Source organism: Aphis gossypii, chromosome 1 (genome assembly GCF_020184175.1).
Source record: "Aphis gossypii isolate Hap1 chromosome 1, ASM2018417v2, whole genome shotgun sequence".
NCBI lineage: Eukaryota > Metazoa > Arthropoda > Insecta > Hemiptera > Aphididae > Aphis > Aphis gossypii.
The window spans coordinates 9,467,949-9,486,064 of record NC_065530.1 but is presented as its reverse complement, the minus strand read 5'-3'; the positions used below and the strand labels follow the sequence as shown (position 1 = coordinate 9,486,064).

At 30.5% G+C, this 18,116-nt stretch overlaps 3 protein-coding genes across 3 annotated transcripts in view; all 3 read left to right on the top strand.

Moving 5' to 3' along the window:
• LOC114123365 (uncharacterized) overlaps positions 1 to 10,896 on the top strand; it is a 58,001-nt gene extending 47,105 nt beyond the window's left edge. Inside the window, exon 7 of the mRNA XM_050210765.1 lies at positions 10,697 to 10,896. Within this exon, the coding sequence (XP_050066722.1) occupies positions 10,697 to 10,700 (4 nt within the window). The 3' untranslated portion in view covers positions 10,701 to 10,896. The remainder of the gene's footprint in view (positions 1 to 10,696) is intronic.
• On the top strand, positions 1,612 to 4,272 carry LOC126555858 (uncharacterized). The gene is made up of 2 exons (XM_050210780.1): positions 1,612 to 2,037; positions 3,066 to 4,272. Exons 1-2 carry the CDS (start codon positions 1,860 to 1,862, stop codon positions 3,746 to 3,748), a joined length of 861 nt encoding a protein of 286 aa, XP_050066737.1. The 5' UTR covers positions 1,612 to 1,859; the 3' UTR covers positions 3,749 to 4,272.
• A 2,896-nt stretch (positions 10,897 to 13,792) lies between the features above and the next one.
• On the top strand, positions 13,793 to 14,712 carry LOC126555861 (uncharacterized). The gene has a single exon (XM_050210783.1). It carries the CDS (start codon positions 13,794 to 13,796, stop codon positions 14,652 to 14,654), a length of 861 nt encoding a protein of 286 aa, XP_050066740.1. The 5' UTR covers position 13,793; the 3' UTR covers positions 14,655 to 14,712.
• Positions 14,713 to 18,116: the final 3,404 nt, after the last annotated feature.

Here is an 18,116-nt window from a genome sequence, read left to right as displayed (position 1 = left end):
GGTAAAAATGTTGGATTTCACTAACGTTGGTTGTTCAACCTAAAATTTATCGAATCTTGTTTGTAAAAGTCTGGACTAGAAAAATCATTCGGGGTTTGACCAAACTATTTTGTGTATTCTAGGTTTCACCAGAGAATTAATTTATCTAGATAAAACAATGCAAAACATCATTTTACTTATAATATCGTGTGTATATATATATAAAACAGTAAGTTGATTGACTGATCTATCAACGCACAGCTCATACCATACATATATAAATACAAATATTACATACATTATTATACTTAAACTCGGCTACGACGGGTAATTTAACTAGTATTTAAATGAAATTGGTACATAAGATAAGTTATCCAAATAATTTTTGTCACAATATTTCCAATATTATTTATATTTTAAGTTATTGTCCGTTTTTGTGCAGAGGTATTATTTTTTTTTTTTGATAATTATCTATAACTGATTAATTTGGTTTTATTGTTGTTGACGCCGTTACCCATCCTACGGATCTAGCGGATGTCGGCAACGACTTGTGTAAGGTGTTTAGGACGGGAGAGAAGCCGGGTTACTCAAATAATGTACTGAACAATTTAATGGGTCGGGTCGGAAACACGTATATACTTACGATATCATAACAGCCGGCGCCCAGAATAATAATATAATAACTACACTTATAAAAATATGTACAAAAATAATAGAATACAAACAAAATAAATACAACGATACCGCTTGAATACCACCTCGGACATCACTGGAAGACCTCACCGTGCCTTTTGAGTCCAGAACAGTACACGCGGGTACGTAACTGCACACGCGAAATACACCCGACCGACGACTACAGTGATTACAGCCATTACATAATATTAATATATACGCATCACAATCACGATTAAAATATATTAAAAAAATTCGGCGACACGAATAGTTCGACGCAAAATATCGGTATAACGATATTATGGGCGTAGGGCCAGTTAACACAAAATGGACACTCGACCGGAGTAAAAACTGACGAACCGATTACACTCTGCGATGACGGCACGTCCGTTACGGTCAACCGCAGGGAAAATAAGAAGGAAGAAAAACGATGGAAATCGTGGTGATGATGGCCGATGGTCAGATCGCCGGCTGGTTTTCCGGCAGCGCGGGATTGCGGGGGAGGGAAAGCGTCGCTCGGAGCTTCGATATCTGTCGTGCAACTTGGAGCGTCCGTGCGTTGGGCGGCACACCCGTTCCGCGTTCGAACAACTGTCATATCTATTCTTTTAGTTTTTGTATGTGTTTATTGTAATTATTTTGTAATAGATTGTTCTCAATTTTTGTTTTATCTTTGTACACGCTGTACTGAATTTACATCAAATAGTGGTATTGAGTTGACCGCCAAGTAATAGTGTCACAATTAAATATACGTTATATAAATATTATGTTAATTAAATAAATTACCGTTATGATAATTTGTGTCCCAAATAATACCTTAGGTACCTATTTTTCTTGGCAATCCATATAGAAAAAAAGTTAATGAAATAGATTTTCGTATTGCCATTGGACCTTACCTAACATTAAGAGTTAGTCTAGGATAATTTGAAATTCTAGTTAATCAAATCGAATCGTAGATGGAGTTGAATATTTGAGCATTTTAATTTAAGTTTATATACGTTCATAAATTACAACTATGTATAGCAATTTAGAAATTAAACAATGATTTTGGCCAAATTATATTTTATTGAATATATTTTGTTCTCTGTATAGTATATACAGATATCCACGGGAACCAATAATTATTATTTAGTACTTACTGAATTTTGTTTAGTTGTATAATTTGTTTGTTCATAAAAATTGTGAATGTTAATATAATTTGTGTATTAATGATGTTCCAAAAACTATTTTGGGTATTTTTTCTGCATGCTTTATTTGACAGTGTTATGAACACTGAAGGTGGTTTGATTACTGACTTGAGAAAATTACGTGGATACGCCAACATAATGTCGAATGTAGCTGGTAAAAAGAGTGACACAACTTTTCAGCAATTTCAACATTCTAAAAGTACGTATTCATTATTAAACCGTTTTCGATTTAATTATTACTTAAATAACTTATGTCGTAATTATCTTATTATTATTTAATTTCAAATTATTTTCATTCATGTGTAATAGAATATTTATTTTCATATGAAAATAGTATAAATGACACAATATCTTTGCATGTACAAATAAATAAAATATTATACTTTATTTTAAATTCAATTGTATTCTACGGTTTAATGGAAATGAAACTAAACTTGTATAGAATATCAAGATAGTTTACAAAACAATTAGTTATAAATAGGGCTACGGACTTCTAGGAGTTTGCATATTTTTCAATAATCATTCAAAACATAACTAAGTAATATAGAAATTTGTTTCGTGGTAATACGAGTTCATATTTAAAATTTATAGTTGCATATTTTGCATATTTGAGAATTTTTAATATGAAAATGGTAGTTTTATAATTAAATAAATATTTTATACAAACAATATTAAATATATTATAACAATTATTAAATAATATAAAAATATATTCAATTAAAAAAGTTTTTTAAAAAGTATTTTTTTTATTTTAGACTAGAGCTTGGGTGTTAGAAGAATATCAATTATGTATTATGACAAGTTTTTTTACTCTAAATTAAAATTTTATTAATTATGTCTAGGTGCATATTAAAAAAAAGGTTTTTATTAAATACTGTTATTTATTTTTTTTAGTGCATATTTTAATAGCATATTTGGTAATTTTTAAAGGCATTAATGTATACATATTTTAAGGTTTTTTAGGGAATGAAGTCCCTAGCCCTAGTTATAAAGTATGATTTTCATGAATTATTCCATACTTCAACTAACATTCGTAGGTAATTTATGAACAAGTAGTGATAAAAATAATGGAATTCAACACTTAAACTGTAACATACATAACTTTTTTATCTTCATAAACTAGGTATTAAATAATCTAACTTTTTAATAGTCATTAACTATTGTCGTCTTACTTGTTAATAATATAATTAAGCTGCTAACTTTATATAATTTCATAATATTCAATAGGTATGGTCAAACAAGATGATTCGCGGAAGACTGCCAAACAGTTGAAAATATTTAAATTGAAAACAACAACAACAACAGCAACAACAACATCAACAACGGTGACTAAAAAAAAATTAAGATTATGGAAAAAAGATTGGTTTGGATCCAAGGAAAACAAACAGAAGTCTTTAATTCAATTAGTCGGACAGGATAATCGGAAATTTGAACTCGAGGCGGCTACAACGGAGAAGATGAGCACTGGAGACATGAAGGGTATGGCTAATGATGATGTCCAGCCGACCGTGGTCACCCAATGTTTATTGTCAACTAGTTGCAGAACTAAGGGGTCAGTGGTGATCATGACGAAAGTAGGTGATCAGACAATCGATCCGAATTTGCCCACAAAGCGTTTGGAACCGTTTACACCTCAGACTCGGACCACAGGCTGGCAATCGACTACCGGCGGCACCAAATGTCCGAAAAAAAAATGGAAGTGTTATGGGGTAATAGAAGATGAACCGGCAACGGAAAAGTTGGATACGATCGGGTCGTCATGGGAAGTCTATACGTTACCAACACGTATTCCAAAGGCGCCAACGCCTATTAACCCGATAACGAAAGGGTTTTTGCGAATGACGTCGACGGATCGTTGGAGGAGACGACCAGCCGACAAATGCACCAAAGCTCCTGTAGTAGCGTATTAGTTAATATATATGAGTATATATATTAATAGGCGTTGGCGCCTTTGGAATACGTGTTGGTAACGTGTAGACTTGCCATAACGTCCCGATCGTAGCCAACTTATCCGTTGCCGCGGTTCATCTTCTATTATCCCGTAACACTTCCATTTTTTGGTCGGACATTTGATGCCACCGGTAGTCGATTGCCAGCCTGCGGTCCGAGTCTGAGGTGTAAACGGTTCCAAACGCTTTGTGGGCAAATTCGGATCGATTGTCTGATCACCTACTTTCGTCATGATCACCACTGACCCCTTGGTTCTGCAGCTGGTTGAAAACAAACATTGGGTGACCACGGTCGGCTGCACATCATCATTAGCCATACCCTTCATGTCTCCAGTGCTCATCTTCTCCGTTGTAGCCGCCTTGAGTTTAAATTGCCGATTATCCTGCAGCTGGTATTTTTTTGTCGGACATTTAGTGCCGCTGGTGCCTTTCTAACTTTTTCCATTTTTTATATATATATCCAATAAAATATTTTGTTAATTCGATTGTGTGTAATATTTTACTGTTATTAAAATCTCACAAACATTATAAAAAAATATTTTTTTTAGATGTTGGGCTATAAATGTGTTGACTTATAAAATGATGTGTTTTTTTGTATAGAGGCAATTTTAAATTTTTGTAAGTAGAAAAAAATGGTTCAATATAATCTTCAACTAATGCTAATGTTATCAAATTAGATTTAGCTTGAACTTAAGGGCGTCAATATAATTAAGGCAACAAAACAAAAAAGTTTTTCATGTGCGTATCGTTCTGTTGTACTGTTGCAAATTAGATGTCGAGTGAATCATTGTGATATGTGTGTGTGTTAAATTTGAATTCAATTATTTATCATTATTTACGAAATAAAACAATCCGAGCAGAAACTGTCAGTCAGCCTATGTCACTAACTATACGTCATGATAATATATTTTTTGATATTTTTATTAATTATACGTCTTAAGGTTGATTTTTTTTTTTTTTTTTGAGAAAACATTGCATATTTATTTTATCATTAATATTTATTTATTAAAATAATAATATTATAATTATAAAATATTATTATATATCTATTTTATCGTTATTCATTTTCGAGTCAATTCAAGTTCAGATTCATGAAATTTTACAGTGTTAAGATTTTAATCCAAAATATCTCGACAAATTAAAATAAAAGTTTATGGTAATAGTAATAACCATTTTATAAAACAAAATAAATCAATAATTCATCAAATGTACTTAAAAATTAGTTAATATTTAATAAAAAAAAAATGTTCGATGTTTTAAAGGAGTTACATAATATTATAGTTTAATATGCTCAAAATATTTTTAGTTTTGATTATTATTTAATAGTTAATTAAATATGTTTATTGAGTAGAGACTTAAAACAAAATATAAACATTTAAATATTAAAACAGATAATAATCTAACGAGTTCATTTTATCAACTATCTGAGGAAAAATAAACATTTTTTATTTTAAAAATAAGAACTCGTATATTTTTTATCCAAGTAATGAAAATAGCTATATCTTTTTTTTTTATTGATGAAATTATGATTCTCAGTCGTATTGAATATGTATATTTTTTTGTATAATATGTATATAGGCATTAGGTTGTAGTTTTTGAGACTTAGATAGTCTATGAATTTTTTACCAAATTATTTGAAATTATTTTGTTCTATCATAAAACGCTAATTTTCTATAACTGCATTTTAAAATTAAATTATATAGCAACACACTATATTAATCAATGTAGTATAATATACCTACTATAATGTTTGACGAAAAGAAAATTGTGTACAGAGTTTATACAGTAATAATGTTTTGTGTAAATTACTAAATATGTACCTATATAGAAACGCACTGTGGTAATACATATAGATAAAAACCGGTATTAAAAACAACCAGTTTAGCTTCGAAATTCCTCGTCGATTTTCAAATGAAAATGTATATAATATAATATACATATATATACAAATGATAATAATTTGAGTTGTATAGTACATTACTTTCAATTCATTTTAAAATCATCTGTTTGCTGTGTGCTGTGTACGGTAGTATTGAAAATCCACATTTCCACAATTATATTTAACGATGTGTTCAGTAAGTAACGTTCATATTATTGTATGCATAAAGTATGAATATTAATAGATATGTGTGTCATACTTAATGTAGTCAACTTAATTAATATATATTCAAGCGTAACACGATGCATAACATTACTACTGTTGATGTGGTTGATTTGATACAGTGCACGTAATTTAACCACAACCATTCAATCATTATGATTATTCAATTATAATTTTTACGATTGATATATATTGATCGCCCTAAATCTTTTCTAATACTTATATTTTGAAGCAGGATACCGCGAAATAATTGCATTCTTCCATTATTCTTAGCTTTTAACTTTCAAATATAGGTCACTTTTCTAGGAGATTAATAATTTAGTGCAGTGGTTCTTAAAGTATTTTTTTTTTTTTAATTTGTTTTACCCTTATCCACGAGTATAGTATAGTTATACTCGACATGATGGCTATAATTGACATTGTAACAACGAAATATGCAATCCATCATAGCGTTTACATTCGTATACTTACATAATTATTAATCGTTACCTATCCATCGTGCAAGTTATGATATTATGTTACACCGATATTATTTTATTTATAATCAAAATTTTTTGTTCGTTAATAATTATGCGTTTAATATTTTAGTACACTATGCATGCGGACAAAATTTAACTGACTTTGTTTACGTATTTTTAACTAGTACTTGTATATTGATGATAGTTTTTGATAGTCCAACCTGAAATTATGTGTAATTAATGAGCTTGAAATTATAATCTGAAATTCTGAAATCGATGTCATTCGATACTGAATCTTTAGTGCACTCCATAATAACACATTTAGACAGTTAAGTTGTAGGTCTATATATGATATACATATACATTCTCTAAAAAATCTTTATCTACAGAAGTTGAGCTATATAGAGTAGGTAATTTTTTTTAATATTAATAATTTCTGTAATGTGAATGCTCTCAAGTTATACTTATAAAATGTTGATTTTATTGATATACTATATATATATAATATATATATAATTTATATTTATAATTAATTGTAAATCTTATTATATGTATCACAACTCACTTAAAACTCCTTAAAGCAATCTATGCTTATAAGCTAGGTAGTTGATTTGCTAAATAATAATAATAATAATATTATATATTATTTATAATAAATAAAACTACAGATTATATTAGAATCACACTTTTTATGTTTATCGTTTGTGTCAAATCATTTATTACGGCGATACCGATCCCGAATATCACGCTGGTTCATTTTTGTATATAATAATTGTTCATTGTTGTTCATTTTTTTGATTTTAATCACCCTGCGTTTTATCATATAAAAAGTAATTAAACTAAAAAATGTATTAAGTATAATATTTTTTATAATGTGTTCCAATTAAATGGATACTCCAAGTACATTTTTTTATTTAAGTACATGGATTACAGTATTTATTACGTTACACTAATTTTATTTTTCAACAGAGGGTTTTAAAATTTTTTAAAAATTACATATATTTTTACATTAATATTTTAAGATTCCCCTTTGCTATTATTTACTATTGAAATCGTATCTGGAAAATAAACATTTTAATGAACGTTCAGGACCATATCTATCTAAAATATCACCAATTTGTACTGGTGTATCCCAAAGAGTAGCCGTAGCATCACTACCTACTATTTAATTTGTTTACTTTTGACCAACCCATTTCTTCCTATAAAACAACCGGTGACTGCATTCGCCGGTTGTATAAGGCACTTATGCCCTGTATTCAATTTCTTTAACGACCTCAAGCCTCATAAAAAAATTACTTTAAACTTTTTTTCAAACTGATATTAACTAAAGCAATTATCTATTAATAATTTTCATTAGTTAAGTACTTAGGTCTACACCTAGACCGTTTACTAACTTTAATAACCCATATTTATTCTATACCAAACTTTCTCGATAGCTATATGTTTTCTTCTTACATCTAAATATGCAAAGATCAAAAATAAGCTTCTACATAAATTCATCTTCAAACTAATTTGAAAGTACTGTATCTAACTAGGGTGAGCTGCTAAACCCGCCTTCGTTAAATAACAAATGCACCATGCTATGTCTCGAATACTACATACATAAAAATCTCTTTATTCCAACAGCACAAAACGTCAAGATATTCTGAAAACGCCTACATTCCAATAAATACAATTGTTGCATCCAACTAATTCTCCATCCCCATTATTCCTGGCAACCTCAAAAGGGTAAAATGAACCTGCTATCATGACCTACTAATTTTCTAACTCTACCCACTCCATGTTGCAAAGTTCCATCACTGAATGGCTCCTTCTGTTAAGTCTTCAGTTTATAAAATGTAGACGATAAATTTAATTAATTTTATTAACCATTAAACATAGTTATTCGTGTTTATTGTTAAATATATATGTATATATAATACATGTATTTACATATTATTGTATTAATCCTAAATACAAGCATATGATTATTAATATCATATCAGACGTTAACCATCTTTCTCGTCATAACTATTTTAATGATTTTATTTTTACAATTTACTAAAATCTCCTTTATTCGAAATATAAGCAACTAACCCGACCTAACCAACTATTATTATTCAAATTGAGCTGCCTACAAGTGAGGGTATTCTTAACCATTATTATACACTTCCATTACCTTAACATAACCTAACATGATTTTGTAACATTACAAGTGACACGCTGGGACAATAATTGTTTATTATACTCAGCCCGCTCTATGCATTGTCGAAGTTTTTATTGAACTCTACTGAAGTTCACGCCACGTTGAACGCCTTGCATTCAAGTCTCTCAAAGCCAAACTCAACAACTATCGTTTTGCAAAACAAATTCATACTTTTTAAAATCTGCAGTGGATTGCAGACAGGTGACGAAATTTAAAAAAATTTAATCTTAACTATTGCAACTTGCAAGTATAACGTAATTATTTTATGTCAGTTGAAAACACGATTTCGATCAACTACGATTCGTTATTCGTATGTTTTATTCATCGGATAAGTCTCATCACTAATTATAACAGAAGTACCAACAGAGGGCTATTAATTTAATGTAATATTTATTTTTTTTACCTATATTGAAGAATTTAATTTAGAATTAAAAACAATTAATGCGATACAAACTTCGTTCTAGACATTATAACGTTACAAACACGAATTATTATACATATAAAATATGATTACTATTGACAAATCCATCGTCGCCTTGAGTTTGTTCTATCGACTACTTGACTTTTTACGTTTTGGAATATTAACGGCGTACAAGTTGCCTTCGAGTGCACGTGAAAAAAACGAGGGGAAACATTACATGCAGTCCAGTAAATGACCGTTTTTTTTTCATTTATTTTTATTTTTACAGAGGCAATAGCCTAACTACAATACAAGAAATATTACAATATAATTATCATCTACTACATAGTGGGGGGGCATCTAACCACCCGATGTTTTGGCCTTAAGTCTACAGAGGTTAACTTAACTATAAGGGTAAGTCTTCTTTGCCTCTGGATTTCTCGATCCGTCACCTGCGCTCCCTCCTCCTCGCCTTTGGTCCTCCAGGTTTCTCTCGCTCCCTTTCGGCGGCTTCTTTTTTGCTCATCACCGCTCTGGCGAAGTCTCTGACGGCCTGCCAGTTCGCGGGGGAGTCTAGCATGGTGGCACAAGGTTGTCAATTGTGACCGTAGTTCCCGTCGCACGTTGAAGTCGGTGCCGCTCTTCATCCCATGCCGGGCACTCGACTACTGTGTGCTCCGCGCTATCTGGGCCCATGTTGCAATGGTGGCACACGTCTGTCTCTTCCTTCTTGATTTTATGGAGATAGACCCCGAAGCAACCGTGACCGGAAAGGACATGTGTTGTGTGGTAATCAAGGTCGCCTTTTCTTTCGCACCACCTATCGACGTCCGGGATTAGTCGTTTGGTCCATCCACCGGTTTTAGCTTCGGCGATGCGCGCCTTCCACTTTTTCATTGTATCCGCTAGGGGGGAGAGATGACGGCGTGTGGCAGACCTCTTCTCACTGAACACGGCACTCCTTTCTTCGGCCAGAAGGTCGGCCAGTGGAACGCCGGACAGGATATTCGCAGCCGTTTCAGACACCGTCCGATAGCCGCATATACTTCTAAGAATCGCTTTACGCTGGACTCTATTTACAGCAGTTTTATTCCTAGGAACCAAGGACATTGTTCCCGCCCAGGATGGTGCACCGTAAAGGAGAATGGACATTGTTACTGATACAAACAGCTTCCTTCTTGCTTCTTTGGGGCCACCTAGGTTGGACATGAGGCTTCCAAGTGCGTTCGCCATCTTTTCCGCCTTACTTGCCGCTTGTTCGACGTGGCCCTTGAATAGGAGGCTTCGTTCTACTATCATCCCCAGGTACTTCATGTCTTGCTTCGGCTGGATGGCTAGTCCGTCAAGTACTATCCTCGGGACTTCAAACTTGTGCTTGTTAGTGAATACCACCGCCTCCGTTTTGTTCACTGATAGAGAGAGGCCTAAGTCCTTGATCTCGTCCGAAACCAGCGCAAGGGTCTCATTGGCAGTAATTTCTAGTTCTGGGATAGTTTTTCCCTAGCTGATTACAAGAGTGTCATCGGCAATATATAACCTAAATAACTTAATATAACCTAACCTAACCGAAAGGTCTCTCTACTTTGAACTTTTTGTCATCACAATTTGTTTTTGAAATTTGTTGTTCGATGCACGTAACAGATAGCTGAAATAAAAAATAACATTACAAAAGAAAAAAATATTATACTTAGCTACAATTACCAGATATCAGTCGTAAGAGTAATAATGGCGCCATGACGGGCGTTTTGAATTTTTTTTTTCGCAGGTGAATAAATGACGTTTTTTTCGATCAATGACGCAGCGTGGCAGAATATATTCAAAGTCATTAGGAAATATATACGATACCTCGTCTAGCTCAACATAGTTTGTAGTTATAGTTATTCTGTATAGTTACGGTTATATACTTAGTATGCCAAATGCGCACACATCATAGGATGATAGTTATTTATTGAGCGCGCGGCATATTGTTAAATCAGTAAACCACGCGCGTCGTATTTTTATCATAAAATAATAATAATAATAATAATTTATTGTGTATATACCGTGAACATAATATTTCGATAATTTGTCATAATTTTTGCGTCTACTCGATCTGGATGCATTTATATTATATTCACTGTTTGATCGAAACACGCAGAGAACCAATATCGGAATCATCGCTCTACTGACAATTCGTCGAACTTTATGTTTTCGATACCTATTAAATATAGTTCACTACCGAAATGGTTTCGGAAAATTTGGACATGAGTTGTTGTTCTAAATCATCTCAAGTTTAGCCAGAATATGAAAATCGTTTTTCGAGTTCCATTTTTGGACACATATTTATTTATTTATTTATTTACTTATTCTATTTTGAATTGCACAACTTGAATAGCGGAAAGAAAGTACGCAAAATGAGTAAGTTTTTAGAACATTTTGAAATACTACTTGAGATATCGGTACAATAATTATATAAATAAACCGATACGGCTTATTTCGCCATCATAATAATATTATTATGATAGTTAATTTATAATTGACGGTATACTTGGTTTTTATGAAAAACGTTTCAAGACGTTTCACAGATCTTCGAATACCATAATCGTTTTTTAAACACTTTATTACAAACTATTTAAGATAGTTGGGATATTCGATGGTTTGATGTTCATTGTCATATTATATCGTATTTTAACCCAGAAATGTCTTGAAAAAATAACACTTTACGTAGTGTTTAGTTTTGATTAATAACTAATAAGCCTGTCTAATGTAATAGTTATATAGGTAGGTATCACAACAATCTATACTATTATAATTTTGTGATATTGATAGTTATCTAATATCAATGAATTAAGTGCCTAATTTACTATGTCAGTGATATTATATATATTTAATTTTATGTTGTATTGCATCTTTGTTTATACAATTTACAAGATTCAGTAATTTTACTTTGTAGGTATGTAGTATGTAGTATGTACCGATGATTTGTGTTATTGATCACATATATTAATTGTACCCAACGCGTGTTATTATATTGTTTTAAATTAATATATTTATTATGTTTTATAATTTTGTAAACACCAAACACATTATGTACCTATATAGCCATACAGTGTAGATAAGATATAACATACAATAATGCGTTAGTTGTACATTTTGCATTGATGTATTGAGTACACTACTGTACTTTAATTGTAATAGTATTATTATAGAGTCAGTATTTTGTAAATAATTATTTATGCACTAATCAAACACAGTTGACTATATCATATTTTATAATCGAATTGAAATTATTGTTATCTTTTTGTTAAGCTTCTGTACTTTCAAATATTTCTATTGTTAGCTTTAATATTATAAGAAATATTTTATTTAAAAAAATATTATTATCAATAAACTATGTATCAATACTTTTTGTTTGTTATTTATATTTATTATTCAATGCTATAATTTGAATGAGTTAATATTGACTACCTGTGTATTATAGGACTTTTATATCCCAACTTAAAACACAAAAAAATGATTAACTAAAATTACCGTTTACAATTTAATTATATATATTATAATACTATAAGGTAGTATATATAAAGTAATTTATCTATAAAACAAAATATCCAATCCAATTGATTATTTTTAACGACACTAGTTATTAAAATTAGCTCATAATAGTTGTACGTTTTATGAATCTTCAAACTGAAATGTTACTGTGCTTATTTGTATGAATTAAAATCAGTATTTTAGGTAAATTGTGAAAAACTCAAAGTGTTTCTAATTGTTTTTAATAATAAAATCATACATTTTGGTCCATCTATTTTTTTTTAATTAAACACAGTACTTAAAATTGTATAGAATATTTAGTTAATTTTATTCTTAATTATTTTTAATTTTTATTGCCTAGACGACTATCATTGTAACTAATCTATCAAGTATCATATTTGCCTCAATATAATATTATATAATAAACAGTAAATTCTTATTATTTACTGATGACACAAAACTCTTCTCGGAGGTTCACTCAATGATTAACTGTCACCTATAACGAAGTTATTTAAATTCATTAGATGCCTGAGCTGTTATTATTGAATTTATTAGACTTATTGTTTAAAAATGTCAGTAAATGTCGCTTTAAAAGATTTTATAGTAACAGGACTCAGTTGGTTTTTAAATTTTCGATGCACCTTATGCTGTAGCTGCCTTGCTAATGTAGATAACAGGTTGAACTATTTTGCAATTATTTCGATGGTGACTTGATCTTTTACGACCATATAAATGTGTCATCCTGTACAACTTTGAAATCATTAAGATTTCTTAATCATATCAGCAGTGAATTAATGTCATTAGAATCTATACTGCTAAAAACTTTGGTAATATTACGTCTATTTTAGAGTTTTATATTTTTCTTTTGTCCTCATATTTTAAGTGATATGAACTAGTTTGAAAACAGATTCGACAAAAATATTTGTTTTTGGTAATTTATATTAACTATTATGTAAAACCTGAACATATTCGATAAAAAAATAAAATATCTATATATACATAGACTATGTACTATGTATGTACTATGTAACAGTACAAAATAGAGCAATAACGCATGAATTGAAATAAATTAAACATTTTAAAATGTTTTTATAACAATAATATACCTAACCATAAACTCGCGTCTGATATTGAATATTTGAATTTATTTTGATACTCGTACTAAATTTGATGTACCCAAGTCTAAAAATATTTAACAATTATATTTTAATAGAATCACAATAATAATATCATACTACATACTAAAATACTATCACGTTTTCCGAATTCGGTTGTCATGAAAACAAGTGTTAAACTAACCTCGTGTTGACTTGACAAATAAAACATAGATATTTATATTGTAATTTTTAAAAATGCCATACGCCACCATAAATAAAATGTTACCGGTGACCGTGGACATTCGTCTGCAGCACCGATATTCAGAAATTGCAACCGAACTTTCGAGATCAACACATTTTAACAAAATCGAAGTACTGCGATTACTGCAGATGCACTACAACCTAACAAAAGAAGATACAATTCCTATGGATCAGTTACTATTTATGCAATTCATGGACGTTTTTTTAGGAGTAAGGAACGTAGAAGCTGTAGAAAAAATGTTTTTAATAAGTTGCATAACAATTGAGGAGAGCCTAACTGGGTCCGAGTTTGTGAAGGTTTTATCATTGGTATTAAAAGGCAAACTACCTGATTTAATAAACTTTTGCTTTGAAGTTTACACAGAGATGACAAGGTCACCTAAATTCATTAAAAAAGAGGGCGTGTTACTGATGGCCAAAAGAAATAGTTTGAAAATGTGTAAATTAGTGAATATGGAGAAGTTCGATCAAAGTTTCGTGGATTTCGTTATGATTGAGGTGGACAAGGATCGTGATAACAGAATATCACTGGAAGACTATCGTAAGGCTGTGTGCGAAAATGTCGCTTGGTTGCAGTTTTTGGGGAGAATCCTTCCAACGTCCACCAGAAAAGAAAAATTTATGAAACTATTTACAAATCGACCATATATTAATAATATACAGACTTCAGTGTCAGCGATGAATCGAGAAAAAAAGGAGAAATCACAATCAGAAATGAAATCACAAAGCAAAAGCGCAAGTAGTTTATCGTTTTCCAGCGATTCTGCTGGTTTAGTAATTAACCATGGCGGTTATCAATCTACGAATAGAAGAAATCAAGTAGTAGCGGATGGAAATTTTTTAACACTATTTTAACTAATTACAGATGTGAGGTAAATATTATACAAACAATAGGTATACATTTTTCTATTAGGTATAGATCATTCTCTACTTTGGAAGTCAGGAAATTTTTAAAGTTTATTTATATTATATTATTTACTTATTAAAAACATTTTTTCTACAGCTTCTACGTTTCTTACTCCTAAAAAAAACGTATTAATATTACTATTATTTTCGATTATTTATATTCTAAATTTATACTTGGGGTACGTGAATAAAAAAAGATTGGCCTTAGAAGGAACATAAATCATTATTTTAGTTACGACAAGTGTGTGTGATGATAGTATGAACGAAACGTACAATTTTTTCGTCAATGATTAACTGTCACCTATAACGAAGTTATTTAAATTCATTAGATGCCTGAGCTGTTATTATTGAATTTATTAGACTTATTGTTTAAAAATGTCAGTAAATGTCGCTGTAAAAGATTTTATAGTAACAGGACTCAGTTGGATTTTAAATTTTCGATGCACCTTATGCTGTATCTGCCTTGCTAATGTAGATAACACGTTGAACTATTTTGCAATTATTACGATGGTGACTTGATCTTTTACGACCATATAAATGTGTCATCCTGTACAACTTTGAAATCATTAAGATTTCTTAAATATATCAGCAGTTAATTAAAGTCATTAGAAACTATACTGCTAAAAACTTTGGTAATATTACGTCTATTTTAGAGTTTTATATTTTTCTTTTGTCCTCATACTTTAAGTGATATGAACTAGTTTGAAAACAGATTCGACAAAAATATTTGTTTTTGGTAATTTATATTAACTATTATGTAAAACCTGAACATATTCGATAAAAAAATAAAATATCTATATATACATAGACTATGTACTATGTATGTACTATGTAACATAGTACAAAATAGACCAATAACGCATGAATTGAAATAAATTAAACATTTTAAAATGTTTTATAACAATAATATACAAGTATTGCCTATACAATACGCCGTATAACAAATTTTAATGAGATATTAAAAAAAAGTTTTAATAAATCATTTTATTTAATATTTTAATACCCTTTTAAAAAATCGAGGATTAAATTATGTATAAGAACAATAAAATACATTTGATGGAATGAACAATTTTAAGCATGGCATTTGTGAATAGTAATTACAATAAAGATAAATAATTGAATATATACATTATAAATCAATAATTATTGTTAACATGTGTTGAAAATAAAGGGTCATCTATTATCATAATGGTTGTTATTATGAAATTAAAGCCGTTTAAAAAATGTATGAATATTTGTATTGTTTTGTGTTCAATAAAAATAAATGCATACACGTTTAACTACCTATTGCAATCAATAGCCAAGTTTTGTTGAATACAGTCAAGATCATTCATCTGAAAAGTGCGCCAAAGAAAGCGGATATAGATGTACAACAAGATTAACTATGAGTATTAATTGTAAAAATGTATGCGTTTTCATACTATAAATAAATAATTTAAAATATTCATAATAAAATATAGTACATAGTGACTTTACTAGTTTTCAATCTATAATAATAATAATGATAATAATTTTAAAAACTGATATATTCCTATAGGTCTGTAAATGGATCTAATATCATATAACCTTTTAGCATTAACCCTTTGGACAGTAACATTTCTTTAAGAGCAGTTTTCGGTAACTAATTGGCATATTAGAGTGACAAAAGTGAAAAATTTCCAATAATTTTAAAATTGCTGGAAAAAATAAATAAATAAAAGACCTAAGGAAAACGATAATTTCTATGCAAAACATGTACTTCATGAAATAGTAATTTATAAAAAAAAATTATATAGTATTATAATATTATCATATTTTGTCTTTAAATATGGTTATTATGTTATAATATTATACTAAATGTATATGTTAGAATAAAAGTACAAACACCGGTAAAACCTAGAACTTATCGGATAATGATAATTATTATTTTTATGTACGAGTATAAAACAAAGGAAAAAAGAGTTTGGTTTAGTGGTTACCGCTCTGTTGTACATAAGGTACCATGCGGTTCACTATTATATTATATAAGAGTATTAAATTTGAATCCAATAATGCACAAGGATATTTACTTTTCCATCGGAAACCACAACCGAAACTTAAAATTGAAGAATTATTTCGACGAGTTATGCACTTATGCTGTACACAGACAAAAAAATAACACACATATCATTCTAAAATCAATACATGCATCACTTTGCTTAGAATCTATAATACATTCTTAAATTGGTAAAAATGTTGGATTTCACTAACGTTGGTTGTTCAACCTAAAATTTATCGAATCTTGTTTGTAAAAGTCTGGACTAGAAAAATCATTCGGGGTTTGACCAAACTATTTTGTGTATTCTAGGTTTCACCAGAGAATTAATTTATCTAGATAAAACAATGCAAAACATCATTTTACTTATAATATCGTGTGTATATATATATAAAACAGTAAGTTGATTGACTGATCTATCAACGCACAGCTCATACCATACATATATAAATACAAATATTACATACATTATTATACTTAAACTCGGCTACGATGGGTAATTTAACTAGTATTAAAATGAAATTGGTACATAAGATAAGTTATCCAAATAATTTTTGTCACAATATTTCCAATATTATTTATATTTTAAGTTATTGTCCGTTTTTGTGCAGAGGTATTATTTTTTTTTTTGATAATTATCTATAACTGATTAATTTGGTTTTATTGTTGTTGACGCCGTTACCCATCCTACGGATCTAGGCATCTAGCGGATGTCGGCAACGACTTGCGTAAGGTGTTTAGGACGGGAGAGAAGCCGGGTTACTCAAATAATGTACTGAACAATTTAATGGGTCGGGTCGGAAACACGTATATACTTACGATATCATAACAGCCGGCCGCGGCGCCCAGAATAATAATATAATAACTACACTTATAAAAATATGTACAAAAATAATAGAATACAAACAAAATAAATACAACGATACCGCTTGAATACCACCTCGGACATCACTGGAAGACCTCACCGTGCCGTTTGAGTCCAGAACAGTACACGCGGGTACGTAACTGCACACGCCAAATACACCCGAACGACGACTACAGCGATTACAGTATAATATAATATTAATATATACGCATCACAATCACGATTAAAATATATTAAAAAAATTCGGCGACACGAATAGTTCGACGCAAAATTTCAGTATAACGATATTATGGGCGTAGGGCCAGTTAACACAAACTGGACACTCGACCGGAGTAAAAACTGACGAACCGATTACACTCTGCGATGACGGCACGTCCGTTACGGTCAACCGCTGGGAAAAGATGAAGGAAGAAAAACGATGGAAATCGTGGTGATGATGGCCGATGGTCAGATCGCCGGCTGGTTTTCCGGCAGCGAGGGATTGCGGGGGAGGGAAAGCGTCGCTCGGAGCTTCGATATCTGTCGTGCAACT